Genomic DNA, 11,781 nt, shown 5'->3' with positions numbered 1-11,781 from the left:
CGCTGTTAACGAGTGGAGGAGAAGAGCTTGACGATGCTATGATGGTAGTATTTTTGGTGGACGACGATTAATGATGAATGACGGCTCCAGTCTATTTTCTTCCCTTCCTCTTCCCGTCTTCCCCTCCAGGTCCTCTTATTTTCTAATCTGACTTACGTAGTATGGCTTAAAAATGTGATGTAGGATATCCCATGCTGCAAGTCACTGCATAATGCGAATGGGCATCTCTGGAATCGAATTTCGTCCAACAATTCCTAATAGCCGACTAACTTTTTCGTCTCACTGGCTGGCCCGTCTGTCTCGTGGAGCTAGCATAGCCAGATAAAATCATCGACTTGAAGTCTTTTTTTTCTTCTTTCGTCGGCTATCACTCTCCATCACCAATTAGATGTTGATACTGTACGTACTGTATCCCTCTCCTGAAGTCCCACCCTGAAGAACTTGGGTCAATCACAGTCTTTTTAGCTGGTCCCTCTATGCAGGGCAAGGGTCTTTCTGCAAGGGCCATAACCTATAATGATCCACCCAAGACCGCCAGCGGGAGGTTGGCTGGCTGGTTCAGGGACTTCAGGTACAGCCCCGTACATTTGATAGAAATTTTACGTACTGTATGAGCACACCACGTGGCGTATGAGCCTTTAAGTGCATACAACCTTGACATATGTATGGTGCAATCCCAGCCTTTTTGCTTTTGGGTCTATGTAGGTAAACATCTTCGGGTCTTGTAAGATGTATGGTACCTTATGTAAGTATCGAATAATATGCTCCTATTCTTGCATGTATATAGGTATTATTGTATGTAGTTGCATTTATATATGACGAGAGCAAATAGCGAGAAGTTTTGTATTCATATCCCGCACCATTAACACGCCGAAATATTATCATATAAAATATAAAAAGATCACGAAAACAAATATCTTTGGAGATAAAATTAAACAGATAGTTAATATATATATTAATATCACTACGATAACCTGGATCGTGATACGAGCTTGTTTGCTATCACCAGCATGTCATCTTATGCATTCACGTACCATATCTCGATCGGAAATCTCTCCAAAAAGGCCGGCAGTGTAAAGTACCTTAGGTACCCAGAGCAAACAGCGTAGCTTTTGCTGCCCGTCTCCGCACGGGATCCTCGTACAATAGGGGGTAGGGCATGAGAGTCGAGACAGGCCATGAAGGAAATGATAAATAATTCATCATGAGTGGTGCTTTCGTATTAACGTATTAAAGTAAGAAGCTCCTATAGGAGCCCGTTGATTCCAAGTAGTAAATTGTACATGACGACCTAATATTTGGTAATGTATTTCTAAGTAAGCAACATGCATATAATACCTTGCGTGAAATAGCGGTATCGGCCGAGATTTTAGAAGGAGATAGGTGCATCATTCGGTTGACTACCTGCTAGTAGGAATAGGATGTAGTAGGATTACTCAGCCTAGCAGGGAGAAACTAATTATATTTCTTGTAGATTCGTAGTATACGATGTATTGATTGGCGCGACGTACAGAAGCGCATGGCAATGGATGTTTAGGATGTTTAAGAACTTTAGGTAGGGCTGATGCTATAAGGACTTAATACCTATGTAGAAAGACAAAAATAACAACTTGAACCCCACACGCCGCAAGTTACTATGCATCTATGCAGCTGCGGACCATGGAACTAAAGTATTATTCCTAATTAATCCGGACGGGATGAAACAATAATGGAAGGTAAGGTATAATTCTACCGATTAAGATATCGCTTTCCCTCGGATGGTCCGGACAATATGCGGGTCCGCCGCTCCGGTAATCACGGAGCTTATAATTATTAGGTACCTAACCTACCTAGTTCATCGGTGTAAAAGAGTATGAGGCGCCATGTTTCTTATTATGCTATACAAAAAACGCCTATCTATTCGGACATCGTATGCTCACTCTTCTTATCACCGATATGAAGTAAGCAGGCATATAGGAGGCAAAGCATTTGATCCTACAAAGCTGAATGGTTAGGGCTTACGGGTCATATCATGCAGACCGCTTTTCGAGAAAAGAAATTTTATAGAAAAGAAACGACTATCAAGAAGAGAAAGACTACCTAACGTATTGGGTCTTCCTTATAAGTCAAAATGACTCGTACCAAAAGGAGTCAAATCATACAAGCCAAAAGGAGTAGATGCCGAACTTGAATAGGTACCATCAGATAAGAAGACTACCTACCTAGGAGCCGAAAAGTGATAAAAATATGTTGAGTTAGGAGATATGCATAGAATATCCCAGAAGGCTAGAGCAACACCTTGTTTGCTGCGGGCTGCGAATTGCCGAGCTTGGGAACAATTAGCACATGCGGTAGCCGATTGGATGTCCCGAAGCCAGTTGAAAGATTCGGTGCTCGGCGCACTTCAAAGGGTTACTCTTTTTTTTCGCGTCGGGCTCTCGGGGAAGTTATTGCAACCACTATTGCTCTAGGCTAGCTAGGTACCTAATGTATAAAACTTGGTACGGTCGCGGCAATGAAGAACATCCGATATCGAGGAAATTGAGGTATGTCACAGTCGTCATAAAAAGACAATGCTGAATTTCGGAGTTTAGCATATCTGAATGCACGGGAAAGAAAACGTGTACATTACTTACACCTAGGTATATGTAAAGGTTTATGTAAGGGTTTTGCTTAGTGTAATCCATCTGTGCATCCATAGCAATTTCGGAGGGTCTAAAGGAGCTTAAACACCTGGATAACTTTACGCTAAAAATTCCTAGTACTTACCTAGCTGGGTACAAGTAGGTAAGCGGGAAGTACCTACTCGCTAGGTTAGCCGTTCTGGCCGTATGCAAGAGTTATGTACATAGTGGCTCTTAAGACAAGTAGCCGCGCTTATGCTTATCTTGAAAAGAATCCCACCATTACAAGTCACACATTTCCTCCGGTTCCTCTTTCATACATACCTCTTACACACAACTACCTGCAAGGCCTTGCCACGCACACAATTCAAAGTCAGGGCTTTGCTCCCTCTCTTTTCTTCCTAGCGTAATCGTATGATTCCGTCGTGTTCGTACCTTGCCGAAATTCACCAGCAGGGGTTTCTCTCTTTAAGTATTTATTGCTAGAGCCGCGGCCCCGTTCCGTCCTACATAGAACCTAGCCTGGCTTTTCTCGAGCTGAGAAATTCCTAGGAATTCCCAGGAGTTCCCCAAATCTGCAGTTCCTTCCTTCGGCCGACGACGCACTCGGACACGTTGCACCGTTGCAACGCCTCTCTGGAAAAAAAAGCCTTAAATCGGTGTTCTAGTCGCATAACTTAGAACGACCTCCGACGTAGTGGTTCCGTTTCTCTGTTTACCGCACCGCTCCGAGGCGCCATCCTCTCGCCGTGACAGAACTCAAGAAACGAGTCTATTCTTCATAGACAAGCTGTCAAGATGGCTCAACTGGATACCTTGGACATAATTGTCCTGGCCGCCATCCTCGTTGGTACGGCCGCCTACTTTACCAAGGGCAAATACTGGGGTGTTACCAAAGATCCGTATGCCAATGCATTTGCCAACGGAAATGGACTCAAGGCGGGAAGAACAAGAAACATTGTTGAGAAGATGGAGGAATCCGGCAAAAACTGCGTCATCTTCTATGGTTCCCAAACTGGTACCGCTGAGGACTACGCCTCCCGATTAGCGAAGGAGGGCAAGAGTCGCTTCGGTCTAGAAACCATGGTAGCCGATCTTGAAGACTATGACTTCGACAACCTCGATGAGATCCCCTCCGACAAGGTCGTTATGTTTGTTCTAGCTACGTACGGTGAAGGAGAGCCTACGGACAATGCTGTTGACTTCTACGAGTTCGTAACTGGCGATGACGTGTCCTTCTCCCAAAGCTCGGACCCCGCTCTCGGAAATCTCAACTATGTCGCCTTCGGTTTAGGAAATAACACCTACGAGCATTATAACTCTATGGTCCGCAACGTCAACAAGGCCCTAGAGAAACTAGGTGCCAACAGAATTGGCGAAGCTGGTGAAGGTGATGATGGTGCCGGTACTATGGAAGAAGATTTCTTGGCATGGAAGGACCCTATGTGGGCTGCGTTAGCAGAGAAGATGGGTCTTGAAGAACGCGAAGCCGTCTACGAGCCCATCTTTGGCATTGTCGAGCGCGAGGGTCTTACTAAGGATTCCCACGAGGTCTACTTGGGTGAGCCTAACAAGATGCATCTCGAAGGAACTGCTAAAGGCCCCTTCAACGCTCACAACCCGTACATCGCACCCATTGCCGAATCTAAGGAATTGTTCTCTGTCAAGGATAGAAACTGCCTGCACCTGGAAGTTGATATCAGTGGCTCTAATCTGACATACCAAACTGGCGATCACATTGCTATCTGGCCCACCAATGCCGGCCAAGAGGTTGATCAATTCGTTAGCATCCTAGGACTGGAAGATAAAAAGGATACTGTTATTAGTGTCAAGGCTCTTGAACCCACAGCTAAAGTGCCATTCCCTACGCCTACCACTTACGACGCCATTATTCGATACCATCTTGAAATTTGCGCACCTGTTTCTCGTCAATTCCTAGGTACACTAGCCGCATTTGCCCCCGATGATGCTACCAAAGCAGAAATGGCCAAGCTCGGTAGTGACAAGGATTACTTCCAGGACAAAATTATCAAGAATCACTACAACATTGCCAGAACCTTAAGCGTCGTCAGCAACGGACAAAAGTGGGACAATGTCCCTTTCTCAGCTTTTATTGAAGGTCTCACTAAGCTCCAGCCTCGGTACTATTCTATCTCATCGTCTTCGCTGGTTCAACCTAAGAAGATATCCATTACTGCTGTTGTTGAGAACCAGTTAATCCCCGGTCGTGCTGATCCCTTCAAGGGTGTGGCTACCAACTACCTGCTTGCTCTCAAACAGAAGCAAAACGGCGACCCTAACCCTGAGGCATTCGGACTCACTTATGAACTTAACGGACCAAGGAACAAGTACGACGGTATTCATGTGCCTGTACACGTTCGCCACTCGAATTTCAAATTGCCCTCTGACCCATCTAAGCCCGTCATTCTTATCGGACCTGGTACTGGTGTCGCACCCTTCCGTGGGTTTGTCCAGGAACGCGCAAAGCAAGCCGAGTCTGGAGAGAATGTCGGTCGTACGCTACTTTTCTTTGGTTGCCGAAAACAGAGTGAAGATTTCATGTACAAGTCAGAATGGGAGGTATGTATAACGCCAGTATTAATATCAGCCCTAGCTCACACTTCAGTAGGATTACAAGAATACCCTTGGTGACAAGTTCGAGCTGATTACTGCATTCTCACGAGAAGGGCCCAAGAAGGTATACGTGCAACATCGACTAAAGGAGCGAGCTCAAGAGGTCAACGAATTACTTGAGAAGAAGGCATATCTCTACGTATGTGGTGATGCCGCAAATATGGCCCGTGAAGTCAACACCGTGTTGGCCCAGATTATTTCAGAGAAACGCGGCGTTTCCGAGTCGAAGGCGGAGGAGATAGTCAAGAATATGAGAGCAACGAATCAATACCAGGTAGGTCATGCTATTACATCCCCCACGACAGCCTACAAGATACTTGTCTTTTCGTCCTGCATTTCTACCCGCGTCTTCAACACTCTTTGTTCATAACACTAACTATGATTACAGGAGGACGTCTGGTCGTAAGAACTGGTGGAGATGTAATGTGCTTTTTAATGCATGACGGGGTGAGCGTTGCGGATAGATGGAATTGCATAGGAGAGGTTCACTGCTAGCCTTGCCTTGGAGTCAGGGAGATGTGACTTTTATTGGTTTGGGCTGCACGCTGGCACGATCTCGGTTTGGTATCAATGCGCGCCCTATTGCGGTTCCGCGCGCTCTATTCGTATATATATTGGAAGCTACGTAATGATTTCTATAGATTGAGTTAAACATTTAAGCTGAACTGTCGCCGTGAAAATCCCGAATGCCCCTATATAATAGTAGCTTGAATTCCCGGCTCTGATTCACGTATTAGTTATTAACTTGTAACACATTTTCTCACATCTCATGTAGATGAACCAGGTAACATGTGGAAATCCAACCCTTTCCAAATTATCTACTCAGCCAGGTCTAGGCCATTCAGTCGACCACATATGGTACACATGGGGTATGGTAAGTAATTAACCAATAATAAATCATATTCAGCCTCGGCAATAGTGTCATGAATTATAGGATCTATGTAGGTAAGAACTATATTCTATATGCCGAGATGGTTTAAACGTACTCCCTAGCCGCCCCATTTTGACCCCTCTCCTACTCCAGCCCTCTTCGGCAGTACCTAAATTAAGAATTGAAGATTACAAAGGCATCTTGCTAAGCTAGGGACCATGGATGATTAACAGTAACATCAATATCGATAAAAATAGAAAGCAGACTGTCATTAATATTACAAATTCGTATGTTAGGTAGTTTAGGATCGACAATGTTACAGGGTGTTACTAATCGTCGAATTCTCCAACAGCTTTAAGACCTTAAAATATTCAAAGCCATTTTGTCCCCTGGAATATTAAGATGTAGATTGATACCTGTTTATCTTAAAATAAATATATAAAAATAACAACGTGCTACAGATGCCAGAAAATCGGGGACTTACTTGGTCTTAATAGCTATAAACCACCATATCCCGTGGTGAAATTCATAAATACTTAGTATTATGATCACTCAGAACTTTGTATAGTCTTTCCTACATTATAAGGCAGTAATCAAGATAAAATCGTCTAGTCTACATATTACTCTGTTGCGTCATCCGGTAAGAATACTACCAAGGCAGTTCCTCCATCTCACAACATAAACAATAAATTATGTTGGATGTTTGTTTGTGAATATGGGTGGCAAAAGGTGTATATAAAGCCCTGTGTACATCAAAGGGGGAAGCTTGGTTCGGAGCTCAAACAAAATATTGGTTGTAAATCATGTATCTCTCACAGAGGTTTAGATGAACCATTTTATAGGTAGGTATAGGTAAAGGTATTGTCTATCAAAGAATACTAGCCTCAGGGGCATGCCTCTGGTAGATCCTATATAAACCCATCTCTACCGTCTCTTTTAACAACAAAAGTCCCCGAGGTTTCTCTCAACGTTGAATTAGGTTGCGCTCGTCAATCATATGTCGAATAATGTATACAGATAACAGTGGTGGGCTATGATGTCTATAGAAATGTTATATACATGGGCGTGAGTAATTGTAATACGAGGGGATATGTCGCCTAAAACAACACCCTCTGTGTTAGCAATCTGGTCACGTCTGTCATTGAAAATACTAACAGAGATATCTGTAACTGGTCAGGTTGGTTGTCCCCTTCATATTTTGTCATGCACGTAGAATAAAACCAGCCCCTATGTGTATCGTATTATTAAAGTCAACATGTATGGAAACGCGACAACGCCAAGTAGAGAGACTCCTAAAATGAGAAGGGAGTTGATAGTCAACTACACAGCTGGGTAACACATATGTGGGTAATAGTGACATTTTAGGTCACTATGTGATCTTGGATAGAAATATTTGAAGGTGTTTAATCAGGGTATCAACATGTGGCCTTCACGTGCATGTAGTGATTTACCCCGGTATTTGGGTTTGGCTAGGTACCTATTCTTCTTGGGAAAGAAAGTTGAAGGCAAGTGCGATTCCCATAAGGACGGCAACATATCCGAATTGCGGCCAAGAAGCAGCATCCATGTGTAGCTGAGTACATGTACTTAGGTTAGGTAATTATATGTAAGTCGACACCTGCCCATCTAAGTCAAGAGGCATCGCCGTCACGTAGCAACCAAGCCCGAACTATTGATGGTATTACATAACATAGTTTGATAGCTTAGGTTATGTACCTTAGATCTATGAGCAGGTTTAAGACTAATAGGTAACTGCCTATACTGGCCCATGCATAATTGTATGTTAAATGTGTATATTTTAGTTGTCACCATCTACAAACATCGTCAACACCTTTATGAATATTACGACAACGAAGTACAAGAAGTGCGTTTGTACACTTTTAGTAGATACCTTTAGTAAACAACTAATAGGTAGTAAATTGTAGGTGCGTCTCTATACTGATAACAAAAAGTATACACATCTGTATATCGTTTATCAGTATACCTATGTGTCTATTTGATACTCAACCCTTAAATTTTTTTTTCACTACCTAGAGTGCGTGTATTAGGTACCTACCTACATATTTCCCATCTTAGAAGAATATGAGGCTGATTTTATCTTAGCAATATGCGTAGCAACACACCTAGTAACGCACATCGCATTTCTATTTAACTTCGGTTACTTCTTACATCATTCAGATTATTTCTTTCTACTCAATAATAATTACGTGCTGCGCCAGTCTTTCAAATCGCGAACGCGGGAACACCACACACAGGCACAACCATATTATTATTATACCTTGTCCCTTCTATCTCTTTCCCGTCTCTCGTCTACCTTGCAATCATTTTTTTAGATTGTTATCTCTGGTCGGCACATCCTTACATAATATCCTTACTTTACGTCTTCAACTACCCCTTCGAAAGCATCGCACCTTCAGTATACATGTGTGTTTAGGTTCAAAGATCCCTGTATTACTTACGCCTTCCCGACTATACTCTGAAGCCTGTGTAACTGCCTTTGAACAACTCAAACCTTGTGGTTCATTCCTCACCTTCTGAGTTATATACCAGCAGGTAAGTACAACTACCTTTCTCTCTCTCGACAACTAACACTCTTCATCTGTCATGTGTTTCCTTTCTCTCCTCTTCTTTTCATTTGGTTCCACAGCATAACATCCACTCATCCAAGCACACGCATCACCACAATCTCTTCTTTCTCCCATCTTGCTCTCTAGCTACTCTATTTTACTCGGACCCGCTCGCTTCATCACAATCCTCTTGGTACTAACAGTATTGGCATTACCAGCCAGATTTCCCAAGGTTGGTTTTGTCTCTGCTGTTTCGTGATGATTACTTTTGACTACAGCCTTCACGTCTTATCATTCTACCTCTTCTTAGCCCTTGACGATACAGCACGACGCAAGGCAACGCGATGTCATCGTCCACTAGACAAATCTTTACCACACCAACACCCCATACGGCTACCGACAACTCCCATAACCTATTTCATATTTCCTCATATCAATATTTTCTTGGTGCTTTTCCTCTACATTAGATCGATATCGCCGTGCCCTCTATACTATCCTTATTTCCTCTTCTACTTTACCACTAACGTCATGAAGTGCAAGCCTCCTTTTTTTCAAATTTCTTTTGCCTTTTCTAACTTGACTTCACACTGACTATTATTATTATTATTATCAGGTTCTAACTGTTCTTACCATCAGACTTGGTCGAGTTAATTCTTGTACAAGGTATGTATCAAGCCCTTGCAAGGTCTAGTCACTCACTTGTGTGTTTACACCACGAATTACTTACACGTCTGTCAACATCACATATTCTTCATCTAACTCATCATACTCCTCACCTCTTATTCAGCCCTGAATCAACATATGTTTCAAAAATTCGCAGTCATGAATACCTACCTGTTTCTCCTTTTACTTAACTAACATGTTTCTTTTCGCCTTTGCTACCATATATTAACTTCTTTGAGTCCTGCTAACAAGGTATATTTCTACAGAAGTCTATCGAGTTATTCTACTCCAAGCATCATGCATCACGACAACGGTGCACCCGTTCGCGTCAACACCCCCGAGGAACCGACCTCTGGTATTCACCAGGCTGCCCAGGCTACTGGCTCTCACGACTGTGCCAACATGAACGGTTCTCAGAGCCACACAGTTGTTGATGCCAACATGAACGCTATTCTTCACCAGTTCGGCGGCCTTGGCATTAATGGCCTTCCCCCTATTCCGGGAATGATCCCCATGGCGACCCCTGACGGCCGCATTGTGCACGTTGCTGCTAACTATCCGACTCATACTGTCTCGGCTCCCGGAGTCCAGGCATCTGGCATTCCTACCTTTGGTTATCCATCCACTCAACCTGAGGCTTATCCGGGCCCTTATGGCGGTCCTTACTATGCTCATGGAGGTTTTCAGCATCACCCTATGCTTGCCCTTTCGCCTTACACTCCGGCGCGCACTAGCAGCGCACGAGAGCACACTGACACCAGTTCTCGAGATGTTCCGGGCCTGGATATTCGCCGTTCGTCTTATTCGACTAATGAATCTACCCCGGCTACACCTTTCCTTGGAAGCATGACGTCTCGAGACCAGGGTGCTCGTGTGACGGTATTCGACCGATCCACCTATACAACTCCCTCGCCCCACCAGATCGTGGCTGCCGAAGCTCCTCAGGAGCCAAAGTCTCCTCTACTTGACCGCAACCCTAAGATCCCGTTCGCTGTTCCGGCTGTCTTTACCCCTCCTGAGAACATGAAGACGCTTGAACAGAGCCTTGTTAACCCTATTCCGGGCAACAGAAACGTGTACATCCGCGGCCTTCATCCCACTACGGACGATGCTCTTCTGCTGAAGTATGCAGAGCGTTTTGGTCCTGTAGAGACTTCCAAGGCCATCATTGATTCGAACACTGGTGCTTGTAAGGGGTGAGTTATCTTGTAGTCTATAGCCACGTCTGAGAAGCTTCAATTAACATAACTCCTAGATTTGGCTTTGCCAAGTTTGTCGAAGTTCGTCATTCCGAGAACTGCATCCGCGGGTTCTATCGTCGAGGTTACGAAGTCGGTTTTGCAAGGGTAATCAACCCTCGCCGTCTTTCTTGGTGACTTTTAACTAACCGTTGGTATTAGGAGTCGTTCAACTCGCGACTACGAGCTGAGGGTGATGAGAGCTCAACCAACCTTTATCTTTCTAACCTTCCAAAGAACTACACTGAGACTGTAAGATCAATGATAGTTTCGATATAGTCTACACTGTCTAATAGCTATAGGAAATCAATCTCATTTTTGAAGGGTACACCATCTTGTCCAGCAAGGTCCTTCGAGACAGTTTGGGCAACAGCCGTGGTGTTGGGTTTGCACGGTAAGTTAATCATCTAGGAAGGGCATGTAAGTTTATAAGTCACTAATAATATTTCAGCTTCGAGTCACGCGATATCTGCGACGAGATCATCAACGAGTTCACTGGTAAACTCATTAGTCGTGAACGTCTTCCACTGCAGATCCGCTATGCGGACACACCCGCCCAGAAGGAGCTCAAGCGGGTGACTGCTAAGCGCCGCCAGTACCGCACCAACGAATACAACGTCAGTGCCTATGGTACGACCCTTGTGGGCATGAGCCCTGCTCGCGTTCTCTATCGAAACGGTCCTTATGTTTCTGAGTATGTCCCTATCCATTTAAATTGACCCTTACACTTTTGCTAACTGTTGTTTTCCAGTGGTACTCCCCAGGACAGTTCGGGTGGTTTTGGACCTGGGTATAGGCCCTTGTCTCGTTAGTCAAAGAAGTGCTAACTTGGATATAGACCCGGTGATGGTGTCGAGATCCGCGTCGAATCCCCATTAGTCGCGCATGGCAGCAGCCAATCATCTCCGGTTAAACAGGAGAAGGAGTAAGAAGTTGCGTGATGGCCTCTGGTGTTGTTATTGTTGTTACCGCCTATTTGGTCTTGTTTTTCATGGTTTCCGGCATCACGGCAGATATTTTGCTGCCATAATATTGTTACTGGCATGCGCAATCTGTTCATCAGCCCTAATTATGGTTTTCTGTTGAGTTTTCTTTTCCAGCTTCTTGTTGCACAGCTCGAACTTCTTTACTGAGTTTTAGGGACGAGACGATACGTTATGACTCATCGCGATGATAATTGGAGCATGATAGGTAGAAAGGTGTGG

The 11,781-nt window shown here is 44.2% G+C and overlaps 2 protein-coding genes across 2 annotated transcripts; both read left to right on the top strand.

Moving 5' to 3' along the window:
* Window positions 1-3,401: 3,401 nt before the first annotated feature.
* On the top strand, window positions 3,402-5,643 carry GL218_04153 (NADPH-cytochrome P450 reductase; the record flags this gene model as incomplete). The annotated part of the gene is made up of 3 exons (XM_033580737.1): window positions 3,402-5,183; window positions 5,233-5,511; window positions 5,626-5,643. The coding sequence occupies 3 exons, from the start codon at window positions 3,402-3,404 to the stop codon at window positions 5,641-5,643; spliced, it is 2,079 nt and encodes a 692-aa protein (XP_033436068.1).
* Window positions 5,644-9,635: 3,992 nt separating this feature from the next.
* GL218_04152 (Sporulation-specific protein 5) lies at window positions 9,636-11,505 on the top strand (the record flags this gene model as incomplete). Its single annotated transcript, XM_033580736.1, has 7 exons — window positions 9,636-10,534; window positions 10,594-10,684; window positions 10,739-10,828; window positions 10,879-10,970; window positions 11,028-11,270; window positions 11,328-11,366; window positions 11,415-11,505. 7 exons carry the CDS (start codon window positions 9,636-9,638, stop codon window positions 11,503-11,505), a joined length of 1,545 nt encoding a protein of 514 aa, XP_033436067.1.
* Window positions 11,506-11,781: the final 276 nt, after the last annotated feature.

The sequence above is a fragment of the Daldinia childiae genome (assembly GCF_008694065.1).
Source record: "Daldinia childiae strain JS-1345 chromosome Unknown Scaffold3, whole genome shotgun sequence".
NCBI lineage: Eukaryota > Fungi > Ascomycota > Sordariomycetes > Xylariales > Hypoxylaceae > Daldinia > Daldinia childiae.
The sequence above is the reverse complement of the archived record's forward strand: the minus strand, read 5'-3'. Positions and strand labels throughout refer to the sequence as shown.